This window comes from Acomys russatus, chromosome 3, assembly GCF_903995435.1.
Source record: "Acomys russatus chromosome 3, mAcoRus1.1, whole genome shotgun sequence".
In the NCBI taxonomy this organism is placed as follows: Eukaryota; Metazoa; Chordata; class Mammalia; order Rodentia; family Muridae; genus Acomys; species Acomys russatus.
This window is the reverse complement of record NC_067139.1, coordinates 83,592,603-83,609,880: the sequence shown is the minus strand read 5'-3', so window position 1 is coordinate 83,609,880 and position 17,278 is coordinate 83,592,603. Positions and strand designations below refer to the sequence as shown.

The following is a 17,278-nucleotide window of genomic DNA, read 5'->3' as shown; positions in this document are numbered from 1 at the left end:
GTGAAGGTCTTGCAGGTCTTGCCTGGCTTGTATTCTGAAACCGAGTCTACAGAGAATATTATTATTATTATTATTATTATTATTATTATTATTATTATTATTATTATTATTATTATTATTACTACTACTACTACAACTACTTTTCTTTCTTTTTTTTAAAGACAGGGTCTCTCTGTGTAGCCTTTGCTGTCCTGGACTGGCTTTGTAGACCATGCTGACCTCAAACTCACAGTGATCCGCCTGCTTCTGCCTCCCAAGTACTGGGATTAAAGGCATGCGCCACCACGACCAGCTGAAAAAAAAATTTTTTTTTTTTTAATTTTCATAGGATATAGTAAAAGGTTGGTACAGTTGTTCATGGACAGCAGTGAATTAATTTACCCAACCTGTTCTAAATGCAGCCTTCTGTGTACACAAACCTAGTGCACAATAGCAACCTCAGACTCTTGTTGTTATGATTGTTTGTCTTTGTGCCTTGAGAAAAGGAAGGAAATGCTTTTTTAAACCAGCATGGCAATCTGATGATCCTTGGGAAACTTACAATGCCAATGTCCGAAACAGTGGTTTTTAACAAACAAACAAAGCACAATTTGTTAACAGAGTTTGTTCACTGAGGAGTTTGTGTGTGAGGCTGAGCCCTCCGTGGCCCGCTGCCCTTGTTTGTCCTGAAGGTAGGCGTTCCTTGGAGTGCCAGGTTTCCTTGTGCTGTGTGCTACGCTTTCATACGGGGTTTTTAGCATTGTAGGATTCTCTATGCTAACTAAAGGTTAAACATGTATGCCTACAGAAATTGCCTTTCCCACTAGTTTCTCTTAAGTTGTTCACACTGTGATGTGATGTTAATATTTGAGTAATTCTATCCTTTTCCTGTGAGCTGTGAGGCTCCCCGTGGGCTTACTTATGGATCCATGTCTCTTCTGTTGTTCCCAGTACAACTTAACAGGTCAGAAACATTTGTTCAGAGCTAACAGAATGGAAAAAGGAGGCAAACTTCATCAAAGGGAAATAGAAGGGCTGGAGAAAGGACTCAGAGGTTAAGAGCACTGGCTGTTCTTCCAGAGGTCCTGAGTTCAATTCCCAGCAACCACATGGTGGCTCACAACCATCTGTAATGAGATCTAATATCCTCTTCTGGCCTGCGGATGTACATGCAGGCAGAACACTGTATATGTAATAAATAAACAAATCTTTATTTAAAAAAAAAAAAGCCGGGCATGGCTTGGAGGCAGAGGCAGGTGGATCACTGTGAGTTCAAGGCCAGCCTGGTCTACAGAGTGAGTTCCAGGACAGCCAAGGCTACACAGAGAAACCCTGTCTCGAAAAACAAAAAGCAAACAAACAAACAAAGCACTGGCTGCTCTTTGAGAGGACGTAGGTCTGATTTCCATTACCCACACAGTGACTTGTAACTAACTCCAGTTCCAGGGGCCTCTTCTGACCTCTGTGGACACTAGACACACACAGTGTACATACAGACATGCTAGCAAGAACACCCATGCACATAAAATAATGAATGTTCTTGAGATTATAATTACACAGTCTCCCCTCCCTTTCCTCCCCTGTGCCCTCCCTGGTTCTCTCTCACGCTCACAGCCTCCCTCTTCATGCGTTGTTGCTACGTGCATTCTATGCGTGAACAGAAGGCACAAATCTCCCGTGTTAACAAGGCCAAGGACAAAATGGAATTACGCGTTGTATTTAAGAGATACAGCCAGGTGTGCTGGCACACACATTAATCCCAGCACTCAGGAGGCAGAGGTGGTCTGCAGGCTGAGTTACAGGGTAGCCAGGGCTACACAAAGAAGCCCTGTCTAGAAAAACCAAAACATATGTAATTTCCAGTCAGAAGCTAGGTGTAACTGAGCAACCTTTAATGTCAGCACTCAGGGGAGAGGCTGGAAGGTCTCTGTGAGCTCAAGGCCGACATCGGCACTTCCAGCCAACCAGGGATACATAGTCAGACCAATAGAATAATCCAATGATAGAAGCCAGACCAGGTGGTCCGTGTGGTAATCTCAGCATGAGGAAGATTACTGATTTGAAGCAGCCTCGGCTACAAGTGAGTTCCAGGCAGGCATCCTTTACCTAGTGAGACTGTCTAGACAAAAAATATATATATGTAGAAGTTTTCACTAACCAAAAAATCTTCCAACAATACGTCTAGGGAGACATTTTAACAGCAGAAAGTGTTTTAGAATAGTAGATGGATATTCTGTGGGATAATATTGTGGAGACTCAATTAGCGCGTGGTGGCATGCACCTTTAATCCCAGCACCTGGAAGACAGGCAGGTGGACCTCTGAGTCTAGCCTGATCTACAAAGTGAGTTCCACGACAGCCAGAGCTGTTACACAGAGAAACTCTGTCTTGGAAAAGTGTGTGTGTGTGTGTGTGTGTGTGTGTGTGTGTGTGTGTGTGTGTGTGTGTGTGTGTGTGTGTGTGTAGTGGGGACTCTTCTTAAAATAAGGCCAGATGCTTGGGGCAGAGCACTTAAATCAACAAATGTTTAGTATGTATCCGCAATCACACTGTAGTTAAGAAGTACATACAGGGGCTGGAGAGATGGCTCAGAGGTTAAGAGTCCTGAGTTCAATTCCTAGCAACCACATGGTGGCTCACAACTGGCTATAATGAGATCTCGTGCCCTCTTCTGGCCTGAAGGTGTACATGCAGGCAGAGCATTGTGTACATAATAATAAATAAATAAATCTTTTAAGGGGAAAAAAAAGTACATATATAAGTATTTGTGTTAGGCCCTGACGTAGGGACCAAGGCACACAGTTCCTACTCATGAAGAACTTTGTGGGGTGGAGGAAGGTGGTGGGTAACCTAATAATTATGATTACTTATTGTTCCGAGTAGTAAGAGCATTGTCAAGCCTGCCGTCCCCATCAATGAATATTTTAGCATCAGAGAAAGTGTCTACCCTTTGAATTAAAGGAAGAAGGCTTCAGGTTTGGCACCTCCCATGACGGCTGTGCCTGTACCTCTGTTTCCTACACACTCTTAATCCAGGTGTGCAGCAACATCCAGGCCAGACTCCACAGAACGAACACTGTCCCTGAGGTGGGTGTTACTACACTTTATTATTAGCTTACACATTATTACGCTTACAGAATATGGGAGAGGATATGAAATTTGGTCCCTATCACACAGTTTGTAAAAGGTATGGCCAGTCTGAATCCTGCATTCACCACCCCCTACCCCCAAAACAGGGTTTCTCTATGTAGCCTTGACTGTCCTGGACTCGCTTTGTAGACCAGGCTGGCCTCCAACTCAGATCCTCCTCCCTCTGCCTGCAGAGTGCTGGGATTAGAGTTGTGCACCATGCTGGACCTGGGTTTACTTTTTTTTTTTTTTTTTTAAAACCCCCATACAGGATCTTTCCTTACCTTCTGAGCAGACAAGAATCACTGTAAAAGGAAACCTTCAAAGAAAGTATAAACTTCACTTAGGGTGTATTTTTTAAGTGTAAATTAAGGATTTTAAGCAGCACAGAGAAAATTTCATTCCTGTCTAAAAGCTCTGAGGCTGGCTGTGGTGGTGCACGCCTTTGATCCCACCACTCTGGAGGAAGAGGCAGGAGGATCCTAGTTCAAGGCCCGCCTAGCCCACACAGGGAGACCTTTCCCTAAGGGAGAAGGAGCTTGCAAAACAAGTTCTTAGAAGCTTGTCATCCCCGCCCCCATCCACGCCCCTCGCTCTGCATCCCTCCCTGCCCACCCCTAGGAGGCTTTTTTGGCCTCTCGCGAGTCAGACAGCATGTTGGAAGTGCTGAGTTTTCTGGTATGACTTACTGGCCCGGGAGGCTTGGTTTCCCTTTGCTGTCACTTGTACCCCTAATCATCTTGATTTGATTCTTTTTTTTTTTTTTTAAACCTGGGCCGGGAGGGGGGGGGGCGACAGAACTGTAAGAAAAGAGTTTATCTGGTGGAATCTCTGGTTTCTGTTTGAGGTGGGTGCTAACTTGTGAGAGTGTGGGTTCCATTCTGCTTGCTGTTAGGAAAAAAGTTGAGTACATTTCTTTTGGTTGGTTGGTTGGTTTTTTGTTTTGTTTTGTTTTGTTTTTTGAGAGGGTTTCTCTTGTCCTGGCTGTTGTGAATTTGCTTTGTAGACTAGGCTGGCCTTGAACTCACAGCGATCTGCCTGTGCCTCCCCAGTGCTTCAATGAAAGGCGTGCACCACCACGCCCAGCTGAGTTGAGCACATTTCAATCAGCCAATAAGTGTGCTGAGTCTCTTCAGTGTTTTGTTGCTGGTGGTGGTTTTTTGTTGGGTTTTGTTGTTGTTTGGCTTTGGGTTTTTGGTTGTGTTTTTTGACAGGCTGGTCTCAAACTTGTAGCAATCCTCCTGCCCCAGGTTGTAGGTAAGAATGCATCTTGTTAAAATCTGTTTGCACAGCATTTCATAGTCAGTCTAGTGGAGATGCCTGTGATGGGTGTTCTTGTCTCCCAACCTCACTGTGCTCAGCTTACCTCACCCTCCCCTGCCCCAAGGCACACCTCTCACAGAGGCCTTAAGCTTTGCCTGCACAAGGTCCCCCTGCCTTTTCTCTACTGATGTGGGCAGCCCTGGCACTGATTGTCCCCATGGAAACAGTCCTCTGTCATCTCTTCAGACACCCAGCCTTTTCTCACTTTGAGAAAAGAAACTCTCCCAGGCTTGTCCATTTTCCTCCACCTTTGCTAGAAAACAGGTTACATGTGATCACTGCCAGAGGTGAGCAGCAAGTTAGTTATCCTGGTGGGAGAGTGGTGGGCTCATAAAAACTGCTGTGTCTCAGTGTTCTGACGGTGGAATGGAAGCTTTGGTCATCTTTAAAGTATGTCCACTTTGGCCTTGTCTTTTTTTTTTTTTTTTTTTTTTTTTTTTTCCTTTTAATCATTTCTCATTCCCAACTCTGCTGTTCCCTTCACTTACTTTGGGTCTCCCAGTCAGGCAGCTGTAACTGCATTCTCTCCACCTGGCCCCTTCTTTGCCCCCTGGGAAGAGTAGGAGAAAGCAGCCTGGCCCTCTAGCTCTGGCCCTCTGTTGCTGCTGTAACCTGAGAAAAGCAGGGAAAAGGCCTAGCCTCTGGAGCCAGTTGACTTCCTGTGGCCTGCCAGAGGGTAAGAACCTTGCTCACTCAGCTCCCTCCCTCTTTCCCCTCCCCTGCTGCATCAGGGCCCTCCCCCATCCGCACACACGGGCTGCTGGGTAAGTGGCAAGATGGCTCCCCTGCATGTCTCCGGCTGATCGCTGCCGCTTCGCCAATACAATAGAGCCAGCTACTACCAGCAGCCTGGCCCTCTTCCTCCAGAGAGACCAGTCCAGCCGAACTCGGGGTTTGCCGTGAGGACTTAAACGCTTATCTCTTAAAGCCAGCTCTGTTTTAGCCTCCCCGCTCCACCACCACCTCTCCTTCCATTTAGCTTCTTTTTTTTTTTTTTTTTTTTTTTTTTTTGGATCCCCAGTTGCTGCATCTTGATTTTCTCTCTCTGGATCGGGTGGCTGGGAGGAGGTGGTGGGATCTCGGGGCAAGGAAGGTGGTCTGGTTTGGGGTTTTTTGGTTTTTTGTTTTCATTTTTTTTTAGGATTTTTTTGTTTGGTTTTTGTTATTTCTTCCATTCCAGAAAGGGATAAACAGCACTTCCAGGGGGAGAAAAAAATAATCATGTTAGCAGACAGCAAAGAAGGGTGAGAGCGTCCCATCCATGTGTCCCCTTCCCACCTCTAGCCCGCCCCCTCCCTCAGCTCCTCACGCTTTCGCTGCCTTTCTCGTTGGTCTGTTCTCAGGCATTCCGCTTTCTCCCTTTGTCCTTCCTGCTCCGTCTCTAATTGGCCCCAGTTGCCCTGTCTGAGCAATAGGTTGTCTGTTTTGTTTTGGGTTTTTGATAAGCTTTTCTTCAAGATTTAAGCAGACAAATCACGTGTTCTATGGGGGCCTGTTAGCTGGGGGCCCAATCCTGACTTCTCCCCCTCCCCCTCGCTCTGCATCTCTCCCTGCCTACCCTGGGGAGGCTTTTTTGGCCTGTTGTGTGTCAGACAGCCTGTTGGGAGTGCTAGGTTTTCTGGTTCGAGTTACTGGCCTGAGGGGTCTTGGTTCCCTTTGCTGTCACTTGTGCCCCTGGTTATCTGGATTTGATTTTTTTTTCCCCCTAGTTGGGTGGGGGGCAGGACTAGAAGTTAGGGATGATGGCAGAAAGGTAGGGAAACAGTTTATCTGATGGAATCTCTGGACTTCTTTGTCTGAAGTGGGTGCTAACTCGTGAGAGCGTGGGTTCCACGTTGCGGGGGAGGGGGGGTGTTCCTGACTTGGGAGGCCTGCTGTCTTGATCTCCTGGAGGTAGGAGTGATGAGGGAATGAGAGAAACTGGGTAAGAGTTAAATGTGATAAGAATCCTGACCCTGAGCAGGTAGAAGTGGCCTGGTTCTAGAAGCTTTCAGACTTCCTCAGCAGTTGGAGGTGTCCCTAGGATGAGAGAGAAGGGCCATGCCCCCCATGCTCTCCTGCAGCCCCTCACCCTGCCTGCCCCTGGTGTCTCTAGGTCTCATCAGGCACTTGCTTAGTAAACAGTTGATTAGCACACCGTCAGGACCATCTGCTACAGCCCTTTTGTCTTGGTTTTTGTTTTTTATAGGAATCAGGCTTCCTTTCTATTCTTGTGTAAAGTAAAGGTGCCTGTGCCCCAGGGCTAGGGAGTCTACAGGCTTACTGACAGTTGAGGTCACTTCTGAAGGACTTTTCAGAGGAGGATGTTGGCCTCCTGCGACATTGTGCAGTTACTACCTGAGAACTGGGTGCCCACATGGTGATGGCAGTGTTGTCCCATCTGGGTACAAAGTGGCCATGAACACTGTAACTGGTGCTTTTCCCCCAAGGAAAACACTCCCACTGTCCTATGGCGGCAAAGTTCTAGTCTGATCTAAAAGGCAGCTTCTAAAATCCCACCCAAGTAAGAAGACGTTGGGATTTTATAACCCAAAGCTAACATCTTGCTCTCTCTCCCTTCATTCTCTCCTGCCCTTCCCTTCAACCTCTTCCATCCTGTCAGTGAGGAGAAGGAGGAAGTGACCATGGACACAGGTGAAAACAGACCTGAAAATGAGGTTCCAGAGCCTCCTGTGCCTATTGCAGACCAAGTCAGCAGTGATGACCGCCCAGAGGGCAGTGCTGAAGAAGAGGAGAAGAAAGAGGTAACTAGCCAAGCCGCCTGCTGGGATGGGTGGGCAGGACGTGGGCCCAGGGAGAGTAGAGCATCCTAGTGATCCCTCCTACACAATGGGATGACTTAAAAGGGGGCAAGGCAGGGCCTTGGATCAGGATAGGGCCAAGGGAGGACTCGCTGGTTTAGCAGGGGGTACCCCTTGTGATGGGGACAGGGTGCAGCAAGACTCCTAGTTATGTCTGTTAACGGCCCTTTTCTAAAACCCAAGCAGCAGCTTCTGCTGCCAAAGCCTCTGTGAAGCTAGCTCCTTGAGCTTTCCCTCCTTTTTAAGAGCTCGGAGGCACTCGACGCCACCTAGTGGGCTTTGGGGCTCTCGACCACATCAGCCTTGCTGAGGAATTTTTGTTGCTCTTCTGCCCCCCAGTGGTATCGTTATGGAGGTGTACCTTCTTAGAACAGCACTGGGAGTGATCTGGAAGACACCTCTGTCTCCTTTTTTGACGTGTATATTACTTTTTTTTCCTGTACCCAATTCAAGAGGCTTCCCCCATTGAAGCCAGCGAAGTCTTCTTGCCTCTTAAAGAAATAGAAGTAGCTGGGTTTGGGAGTAGTATTATTACAGAGTGGGAGGGGCTGTTGTGTGTGTAGCCTTTCTCTGGTGTGTGTTGCGGGGGTGGGGGCCGGTGAAAGTGATTTGATGTGCAGAATATTATTTATTACAAGGTCCTTCTTCCCCGTAAAACTTTGTCCAAGTACCTCATGTACGGTAATCCGCCCGTAAAATATAACCCTGCCCAACTGGCCAATCGCTGATGCCGCCTCTACCTCTGGACCCACCCGCTGCTACTGAGCCGCCCAATCAGAGCCGAGTCTGCTATCCAGGTGTCTTGGCCAGAGGGGGCATGTCTGTGGGCTTCTGTGATGGGCCCCCTTTGCCTCCCTGTCTTGCTTATATCAGGGGGCTAAGAAGAGCACTGTTCTGAAGAGACTTGTATTGAGAAATCAAAAGGCCTTTGGAAAGGGGTGGACTTGACTCATCTCCCTACTTGGGACACCCCAAGAAGAGTTTGTGCCAGTGCTGGGGAGCCTGCCCACATGCCCTTACCTATCAAAGACTGTGGGTTGCCTTGTTTGCCACAGACTGTTGGGATCCCCGTGTAGGGACCAAGAAACCTAAGAGTCAAATGTTTGTGATCACAGTGCTATGCTGTAAGCACTTGAGTGGGACCCATCATGGCTTAAGCTTTGCCAACTAGGAACCCTGCAGAGAAGTCTAGGGCCTGTACCCCAGGGATTTAAAGCGATGACAGCCCAGCCCATGTGTCACCACTTGCTCATCAAATGGACTTTGCTTTGGTCCCTGCTGTCCATGTTGAAAGGCGGCAGCATGTTGCCTGCTCCAACTTCTCCATCCTTGGAGGCAGGGACTCACTCCTCCACCCGACTGGAACCACTGTCATCAAGAGTCCCTGAGGAGATGCCAGCCACACCCAGAAGACACACTCTGATCGTGCTGCTGAATGTGTGCCAGGTCCTGGGGAAAATGACGAACAACTGCTGCCCCCAGGCTGCCTTCTTCAGAGGCTCCATGACCCTCCCCGGTGACATTCAGGGGAGGAAGGGACTTTGGAGTTGTCACGTGGATTCCAAGTGTTGGGTGGTGGTATTGCTGCAGCTTGCCACTGGTGAACATAGGGTCCTGCCTGCCTCTCGTGAAAGGCAAGGAGCATTCCTGCTACCCACAGGCCACCTCATCAGGGACTGCAAGATGATGCCCTACAGGGCCAGGACTGATGTTCTGCCCCCATTCCCCCCTCTGCCCCTCGCTGAGGCTGGCCGCCAGTGAACTGTCTTGACATCTTGGAAACTGGGCAGCATCCCCCCACACGTTTTCCTCCCGCCCCCCCTGCGCCCCTGGGAGGACTCTGGCAGTGCCACGCTGACTACCACGCCGTGCGCCCACCTTTTTTGCCAACCCAACCCCCCACCAATTGCACAACGCCTAGCAGGGAGGGCTCATTCTGATTGGACCGGCGGTTGACTAGATACAGTACACAGTGAGGTGCGATTGGCTGAACTGAAGATCCCAGGTGTGAGATGGTACCTGGAACATTTGTCATATTCCTAGTTTATTCTTTATTTTCTACTTCTTTAATCTATTATTTTGATTTTTTTTTTTCTTTATTTTTTCTGATTTCTTTGTTGGGTTTATTTATTTGGTTCGTGTTTTTCTTGTTTTAATTATGGTTTTTTTGTTTGTTTGGTTTTTGTTTTTGTTTTGTTTTGTTTTGTTTTTTTCTTGTTGTTGGTTTTTTGGGTTTTTCCCCCCCCCCTTTTCTCACTAACTTACCCATCACAAGCAACCCAGCTAGGGTCAGGCTGGCCATTACCAGAGACCAAGGAGACTTGGTTAGACGGCACAGGTGGGGCTGGGGGTGGACGGGAAGGAGACTGTAAGAGGGTTCTGCCCTGCCCTTTAGAAGGGTGGTAGGGGTGGTCTTAGTTTTTCCAGAAATAAGCACCGAAATCTAAAAGTGCCCCCACCCCACCCCCTGCTCTGTCTGTAATGTCACTCCCACTGCGTGTCTGGGAAGAGGGTAGCCCAAATCTGTGTTCTGGGGTTGGTCCTTGGCCAGAGTCCCTGGGTGTGAAGGAAGAGTGTTAAGGTCCTGTTGGAGTAAGGTGCTTGGCAAGGCTGAGACTTCCTCAGGGCAGCCTGCCTTTACCAAAACCTCCTTACACAGGAGATACATGTACATTCCCTTTGCTAGCTCTTGGGTGGCTTAGGTGCTTCACCTCAATGAACCTAGGATAGTTCTTTCTCATGTTGTGGCTCTGGGTGGACCTCAGGTATCCCCAGAGCCTGTCAAAGTGTTAGACGGGGCACTAAGTAAAGGCAGATTGGTGCAGTTGCCATCTCAAGAGTTGTTGTTGTTGTTTTTTTGTTTTTTTTTTGTTTTTTTGTATCTTTAAAATCAGCTAGGAGGGACCTAGGGGACCCAGTCACCCAGGTCTGCTTGTAGTTCATTCAATGGGTTTGCCGCCCTCACACCTTAGAAAGAGTTGAAGAGGGCATGATCAGCGACTTCAAAGGGCATGGTGGCCCGTGTCAGGAATCCCAGCACTTGGGAGGCTGAGGCAGGAGGATCACCAAAAATCTGAAGCCAGCCTAGGCTACATAGCAAGACCTGTCTTAAAAAAACAAAACAAAAAAAAAATTAGTTCAGTAGCTGGGGGGTTGTTGAGTGCCTCTTCAGCTTATTTCTGGCAAAGCTAATACACTGATGTAAAGTGAAATAGATGACTCCCCTGTGATGTTTGGTTTAATTTTCCCTCTAACTTGCATTGATTCTGCTTCGTTTTTACCGTCTGCTGCTTCTGTTTTGGTCTGTCGGTGTCTCTCTTCTCTCTTTCTCTGTCTTTATGTGTCTTTGGCATTTATGCTAAGATTGCCTGGTTTAACCTCCTCCCCCCTCTCTGTGGGGTGTCTCTCTCTTTTTCTTCCTTATCTTCTCCATACAGAGTTCGATGCCCAAATCATTCAAGAGGAAAATCTCCGTTGTCTGTAAGTCTAGCCCCAAATCCCTGGTAAAAGTATAAAAACTGTTGACAGACAGAACCGCATTTGCTCCCAGTAGCATATTCCTGGGCTACAGTTCCCCTGCCCAAGCCGCCTAGCGTGTCTTTGCCTTTGCTTCATGTGGAAGTTTTGGGTTTTCCCCCCTTTGAACCAATCCTGTCGTATTTCCCCAGCCTTCTGTGGGTGTGGGTATGTTACTGAAAATTGAACCTAGGGCCTTGCACATGCTAGACACATGATGCTGTGGCAGTTTCCCCAACTCTAACCACAATTTAAGGAGAGCAATGTACCTCAGACCATTTCCAATCTATTTTCTTCTTGTTACTTATTTTTGAGACAAGGCCTCTGCTATGTAGACCAGGCTGACCGCAGACTGAATCGTGCCACATCCTCTCGTGTAGCTGGGTTTACAGGCATGTGCTACTACACCCCACTCTTAGAGGGATGTTATCCTTTCAGGATCTGACCTTGAATTTGTAGTTAGGAGACTCCCGTATAATGCTTTCCTTTTTATATTTTATTCTCACACGCATCTAGGAAATGAATGTGCTTCTGGCAGTAACTAGCTGCTCCCTACTGAGGGCCTCAGGTGGCAGTGCTGGCTTTGTTTTCTGGTTGGCCTGGAATTTGCTATGTAGACCAAGCTGGTCTTGAATTCAGAGATTTCCTCCGCATTTCCAAGTGTTCCGCCACACCCAGCTGCCCAGTAAAAAGCCCTGTATTTCAGACGTGCATGAGACGGTCACAGAAGCACATCGTAGTCTTACGGGAAGTGTGCTCGCGTCCCCAGCTTCTCCCTCAAGGAAAATCTGAACTGCTCCTCCAACTAGTTACCTACCTTCTCCTTTCTAAAGACAAACAGTTTCCGCCTATAAGGAAGAGACAACATCATTTTTGTTCACTCTTAAGCCTTAGTTTCCCTGGCCTTCCCAGAATATTTTCTACCTTAAACTTTTACTGAAACTCCAGCCAAGGGCAGCCTATGAGTTATGGTGTGAGCTAGCAGTGAGCCTAAGACCATCTAATTGTTGGGTCCTATTTTTTTGGGGACAGCAGCTACCAAGGGGGTACAAGCTGGAAACAGTGACACAGAGGGGGGCCAGCCTGGTCGAAAACGCCGTTGGGGAGCCAGCACAGCCACCACACAGAAGAAACCTTCCATCAGTATCACCACCGAGTCACTCAAGGTGAGGTGGAAGAGCTGCGGAAGGGAGGATAAGACGTGTGCAGGTGGGAGTAGACACGGGCCCAATGTAACAGGGTAGCGGGGGTGTCTGTGTCCCAGAGCCTCATCCCCGACATCAAACCCCTGGCGGGGCAGGAGGCTGTTGTGGATCTTCATGCTGATGACTCCCGAATCTCTGAGGATGAGACAGAACGTAATGGCGACGATGGGACCCACGACAAAGGACTGAAAATATGTCGGACAGTCACTCAGGTAAAGATCCTGCACCCCAGCCTCAGGGCTGAGGCGGTGGGTAACAGCAGGCCGCTGAGCGAAAAGAGTAGATGGGCACTCTCATGCTGAGGCCGTGCTAGTTGAGACCTTTGGGCACACGCTATGCCAACCACTGTCTGGTGCAAAGAACATTCTCCTGGAGCACAACCATGCCAGTTCCTTCGCTCTTGTTTCAGCAGCTGTGCCACGGTACCATAATTGAAAACTAAAGACGGCAAAACCTAAAATAGTTTATTATTTTGCCTCATGCAGAAAAAAGTCTGGGCCAGCAAGATTGCACGGTGGTTAGGGGGCCTGCTGCAAAGCCTGCCAGGCGCCCTCACTCAGGACCATGTGCTGGAGAGAACTAAGGTCGCAGCTGTCCACACAGAGGTCACTGCCTGTGTTCATGGACACAGCTGCACACAAATAATTAATTAAACGTGTGTTTCTGTTTTCAATTTTAAAAAGTTTTAGCCAGGAGTGGTGACACGTGCCTTTAATCCCAGGTAGGCAGAGGCAAGAAGATCTCTGTTCAAGGCCAGCCTGGTCCACATTTCAATCTCTAGAACAGCCTGGACTACATAAACCCTGTCTCAAAAAAACACATAAAACGAGACCCAGGGTTATCGAGAACAAGCTCCAACGGCGAAGGGGCTGGTACAACTGCGACTACCATCTCTTTGGGAACCGGAGTCTGAAGAGAATATGCCAGGGTAGTAAGACAACGCCTGTGCTTTCTGTCGTCTTCATAGGTAGTGCCCGCAGAGGGCCAGGAAAATGGGCAGAGGGAAGAAGAAGAAGAAAAGGAGCCAGAAGCAGAGCCCCCTGTACCTCCCCAGGTGTCAGTAGAGGTGGCCTTGCCCCCACCTGTGGAACATGAAGTAAAGAAAGGTGGGTGAGATGGAGCCACTGCCTGAATTCTCTTGAGGACTCATTTGGACCCGTTTGGGCATTTGATGCCTTCTGCCTTGTGTTTGGGAGGTTTTCTGTGTCTGGTGTCTCCTAGATAGTGTTTTGAGCTGGGCTTGAGTTTTACAGTGTTCTCCATGGTGAGATTAGTCTGCCCTTGCACCTTGCCACATTGTGGGTACTTGGTACATCTGGATGGAAGAGCGGCTGCTTAGTAGAAAAAAAGGACAGGGAGCCAGCAGTGCTGTCTCTGAAGGCTGTCCCTGTGCTCTCTTTTTAGTAACAGTAGGAGATACCTTAACCCGAAGGTCCATTAGCCAACAGAAGTCTGGAGTTTCCATTACAATTGATGACCCAGTCCGAACTGCCCAGGTGCCCTCCCCTCCCAGGGGCAAGATCAGTAATATTGTCCATATCTCCAACTTGGTAAGTCGTTGCTCCTTTACTTCAGCTTTACACTTTGGGTGGGAGCTAGAGAGATGCCTCAGCAGTTAAGAGCTTCCTGCTGTCAGAGAAGGCTCAAGGTCAGTTCTCAGCACCCACGTGTGCGTGCTGGGACTCGGGCCCGGATCCTCTGGAAAAGAAGCCAGCATTCAGAACCACTGGAACTCAACTCTGTAGAGCAGGCTGGCTTTGAACTCAGACCCGCCTGCCTCTGCCTCCTGAGTGCTGGGATTAAAGGCGTGCAGCACTATTGCCCAGCGCACATGGGAAATGTTAATGCCAGATGTATGCCTTCTTTAAGACCTTGAAAGCTGGTTTTCATTTGCAGGTTCGTCCCTTCACTTTAGGCCAACTGAAGGAATTATTGGGTCGTACAGGAACTTTGGTGGAAGAGGCCTTCTGGATTGACAAGATCAAATCTCATTGTTTTGTGACGGTGAGGCAAAGAGGCTGGCTCCACTTGCTGTGAGCAGTATGTGAGGCGCCGGGGCACGTGGAAGGGACTACAGGCTCACCGCCTCTCTCCTTCTTCCTCACAGTACTCAACAGTCGAGGAAGCTGTGGCCACCCGGACAGCACTGCATGGCGTCAAGTGGCCCCAGTCCAACCCCAAATTCCTTTGTGCTGACTATGCTGAGCAAGATGAGGTGAGAAACGTAAGGAAAAGGAGGGACTGGGCAGCCCCTTAGGCTTTGCTCAGGCCTGCGGTCACTAAGACCCTAGTTGCCCCCTTCTCTCTGTACCCTGGTCCTGACTCTGTTCTAACTGTCCTTGTCCCTCTGCCCACAGCTGGACTACCACCGGGGGCTCTTGGTGGATCGGCCTTCTGAAGCTAAGTCAGAGGAACAGGGGGCACCAAGGCCCTTGCATCCCCCACCCCCACCCCCAGTTCAGCCACCACCCCACCCCCGGGCTGAGCAGCGGGAGCAGGAGCGGGCTGTGCGAGAGCAGTGGGCAGAACGGGAGCGGGAAATGGAGCGACGGGAGAGGACCCGATCTGAGCGAGAGTGGGATCGGGACAAAGTTCGAGAGGGGCCCCGTTCCCGATCACGGTCCCGTGACCGCCGCCGCAAAGAGCGAGCAAAGTCTAAAGAGAAGAAGAATGAAAAGAAAGGTACTGAGCTGTGAGGCAGGTGGGGTGTTCATGACTCCTGGTTGGAGGGACAGGGACCCAGAGAGGTTCGGTCAGGGGACTTGATATTTCAGATCTGCTTTACTTCCTCCCACCTCAGAAAAGGCCCAGGAGGAGCCACCTGCCAAGTTGTTGGATGACCTCTTCCGGAAGACTAAGGCAGCTCCCTGCATCTATTGGCTCCCACTGACTGAGAGCCAGGTGAGTGCTCTCCTGTGCTAGAGCTGGTCAGTGGACCAGGAGGTTAGTGTGACAGCAAGTGTCGGCCCTGGCGCTGGCTTAGCAAGGGAAGGAATGAAGCATTAAGAGATTGAGCTTTAAGAAATGACCTGTGGTAGCCGGGCATGGTGGTGCACGCCTGTAGTCCCAACACTCTGAAGGCAGAGACAGGTGGATCTCTGTGAGTTTGAGGACAGCCAAGGCTACACAGAGAAACCAAAAGAAAAAAAAGAGGAGCCGGGCGTGGTGGCGCACTCGGGAGGCAGGTGGGTCGCTGTGGGTTCGAGGCCAGCCTGGTCTACAAAGTGAGTCCAGGACAGCCAAGGCTACACAGAGAAACCCTGTCTCGGAAAAAAAAAAAAAAAGAGAAGGAAACAATGCTGTAGAGGAAGTCGGGGTGGCCACAAAGGCAGAAAGCAGAGCTTGCAGGATTCCAGAAGCTGCCTGGTACCCAAGCTTCTGGGAACTTGATGTGCTCGCTGAGAAATGCATGCTTTATGAAGTAGTCTTGGCTTCTTAATGTCTACAACTTCTTAAAAAAAAGAATTATAAGCATTTTATTGGCGTGTACGTTGGGGGATAAGAAAGAGACGTGCTTGCCAGGGTGCTCGTATGGAGGTCAGAGGGCAGTTTTATGGAATTGGGTCTCCTTCCACCTTTGTACATGGATTCCAGGGGTGACTAGGTTGTCTGGCTTTTGCGCCGAGGCCTTTTACCCAATGAGATGGTGCCAGCCCGTGTGTGTGTGTGTGTGTGTGTGTGTGTGTGTGTCAGCGTGTGTGTGTGTGTGTGTCAGCGTGTGCGCGCCCACCCGCCCTTTCCTGTTTAACAAAACCAACAGTTAGTCTGGGCAAGAAGCACAGAGTGGGTCCAATTCAGACAAGACTGTGATGCTGTTTTCCCTGCCTGGCTGCAGATTGTTCAGAAGGAGGCGGAACAGGCTGAGCGGGCTAAGGAGCGGGAGAAGCGGCGAAAGGAGCGAGAGGAAGAAGAGCAGAAGGAGCGAGAGAAGGAGGCTGAGCGCGAACGGAACCGACAGCTAGAACGGGAGAAGCGCAGGGAGCACAGTAGGGAGAGAGAGAGGGACAGGGACAGGGAGAGGGACAGGGGCGACCGAGATCGCGATAGGGAACGAGACCGAGACAGAGGCAGGGAGAGGGATCGCAGAGACACCAAGCGCCACAGCAGAAGCCGGAGTCGCAGCACACCTGTACGGGACCGGGGCGGGCGCCGCTAGCTGGGAGAGCTGTGGGAAGCCGCCACTGCCCTGGGAGGCTGATGGCTGCAGAGGGATAGGCACAATCACCACCACCACCCTGGAACCAAGGGTCTCACACCGTCGCTCAGTGCTGAACCATAACTGCCACTCATCCCCACACACCAAATGGAGCAGTGGCAATCTCTCCCTGTCCCCAAACCTAACTCCTCTTTCTTCCATTAAGTCTGAGAGGGAAGAGCTAGGCTACGGAGGGAGAATTTGGCCAGAAGCAGGAATAGCCAAGTGTCCCAGCCCTCTATTTTCCCTCAGTCCCGCTGTCCACTCCCTTGGGTACTCAGCCTTTTGGGAACAGCCGGGGCCAGGACTGGGTCCCCTATGAGCTGAATCAGCCTCTCCCGAGGCCCAGGGCCCCTGCAGTTCCCGTCTGTTCTGCCCTGCAGCCTCTTGTCCTCTGGTTCCACTTTATATCCACCTTTTCCTTTTTGTTCAATTTTTATTTTTATTTTTTTTATTATTAAATGATGTGGTCTATGGAGAAAAATAAAAATCTGACTTAGTTTTAACTAGTATTTGAGTGCCTTTCCTTGGGAAGGGTTTGGGCTGAAAGGGCAAGTTGAGCGGCTGTGAGAATGGCGGAATCTGAGCTCTGAAACAGCGCGGCCTCCCCTGGGAATCTTTATCCCTGCCTCGTCTCCAATCAGCTCAGCTGTGTTCAGTCTTCTCTCTGGGAGATAGGGTGTTCTGTTTTCTTTTGGAAGACCCCAACAGCTGGCAGGGTCAGTCCCCTGCACTGTTAGGCATTTGGTCACCCTTCAAGGTGCTTCCCCAAACTGCCACCAGGGGGCACAAACACTCCATCGACTAGATCCTTGCAAAGAGCTTCCCCAAAAAAGGTTCTCGCTGCCCACTGATGTCTTGCCCCTGCCCCTGCCCCTAGCGAGCTCCTTAGCCACCCCTCCACCCGCCGCTTTTCCTGCGGTCCTTAAGCTCACCCTAGCTGACTCAACTTGTGACCCGCACAGGATCCCGAGGCAGTAGCCTTGCACCTGAACCCGGAGTCTCCCGCAGTGCTCCTCCTCACGGTGTGCCTCCGCAGGTGCTGTGCTGGCCGGTGGTGCTGTGGCGGGGGGGGGGGGGGGGGCGCCTCCACCAGACCCTCTGAATAGCCTGGCTGTGCTGCCGGTGTAC

At 49.9% G+C, this 17,278-nt stretch overlaps 1 protein-coding gene across 11 annotated transcripts in view; it reads left to right on the top strand.

The window, feature by feature from the left end:
* Acin1 (apoptotic chromatin condensation inducer 1) overlaps window positions 1–16,345 on the top strand; it is a 48,075-nt gene extending 31,730 nt beyond the window's left edge. For 4 of the 11 annotated variants that reach the window (XM_051143086.1, XM_051143084.1, XM_051143080.1 and 1 more), the window contains 11 exons: window positions 7,033–7,174; window positions 10,669–10,711; window positions 11,780–11,913; window positions 12,012–12,164; window positions 12,920–13,058; window positions 13,357–13,502; window positions 13,849–13,956; window positions 14,060–14,167; window positions 14,310–14,634; window positions 14,753–14,853; window positions 15,788–16,345. In XM_051143086.1, the coding sequence (XP_050999043.1) occupies window positions 7,033–7,174; window positions 10,669–10,711; window positions 11,780–11,913; window positions 12,012–12,164; window positions 12,920–13,058; window positions 13,357–13,502; window positions 13,849–13,956; window positions 14,060–14,167; window positions 14,310–14,634; window positions 14,753–14,853; window positions 15,788–16,108 (1,720 nt within the window). In that variant the 3' untranslated portion in view covers window positions 16,109–16,345. Of the gene's footprint in view, window positions 1–5,082; window positions 5,330–5,610; window positions 5,675–7,032; window positions 7,175–10,668; window positions 10,712–11,779; window positions 11,914–12,011; window positions 12,165–12,919; window positions 13,059–13,356; window positions 13,503–13,848; window positions 13,957–14,059; window positions 14,168–14,309; window positions 14,635–14,752; window positions 14,854–15,787 lie in introns of those variants that run through there. The other 7 variants (XM_051143085.1, XM_051143082.1, XM_051143087.1 and 4 more) reach the window with 6 other exon arrangements.
* The last annotated feature ends 933 nt before the right edge of the window (window positions 16,346–17,278 follow it).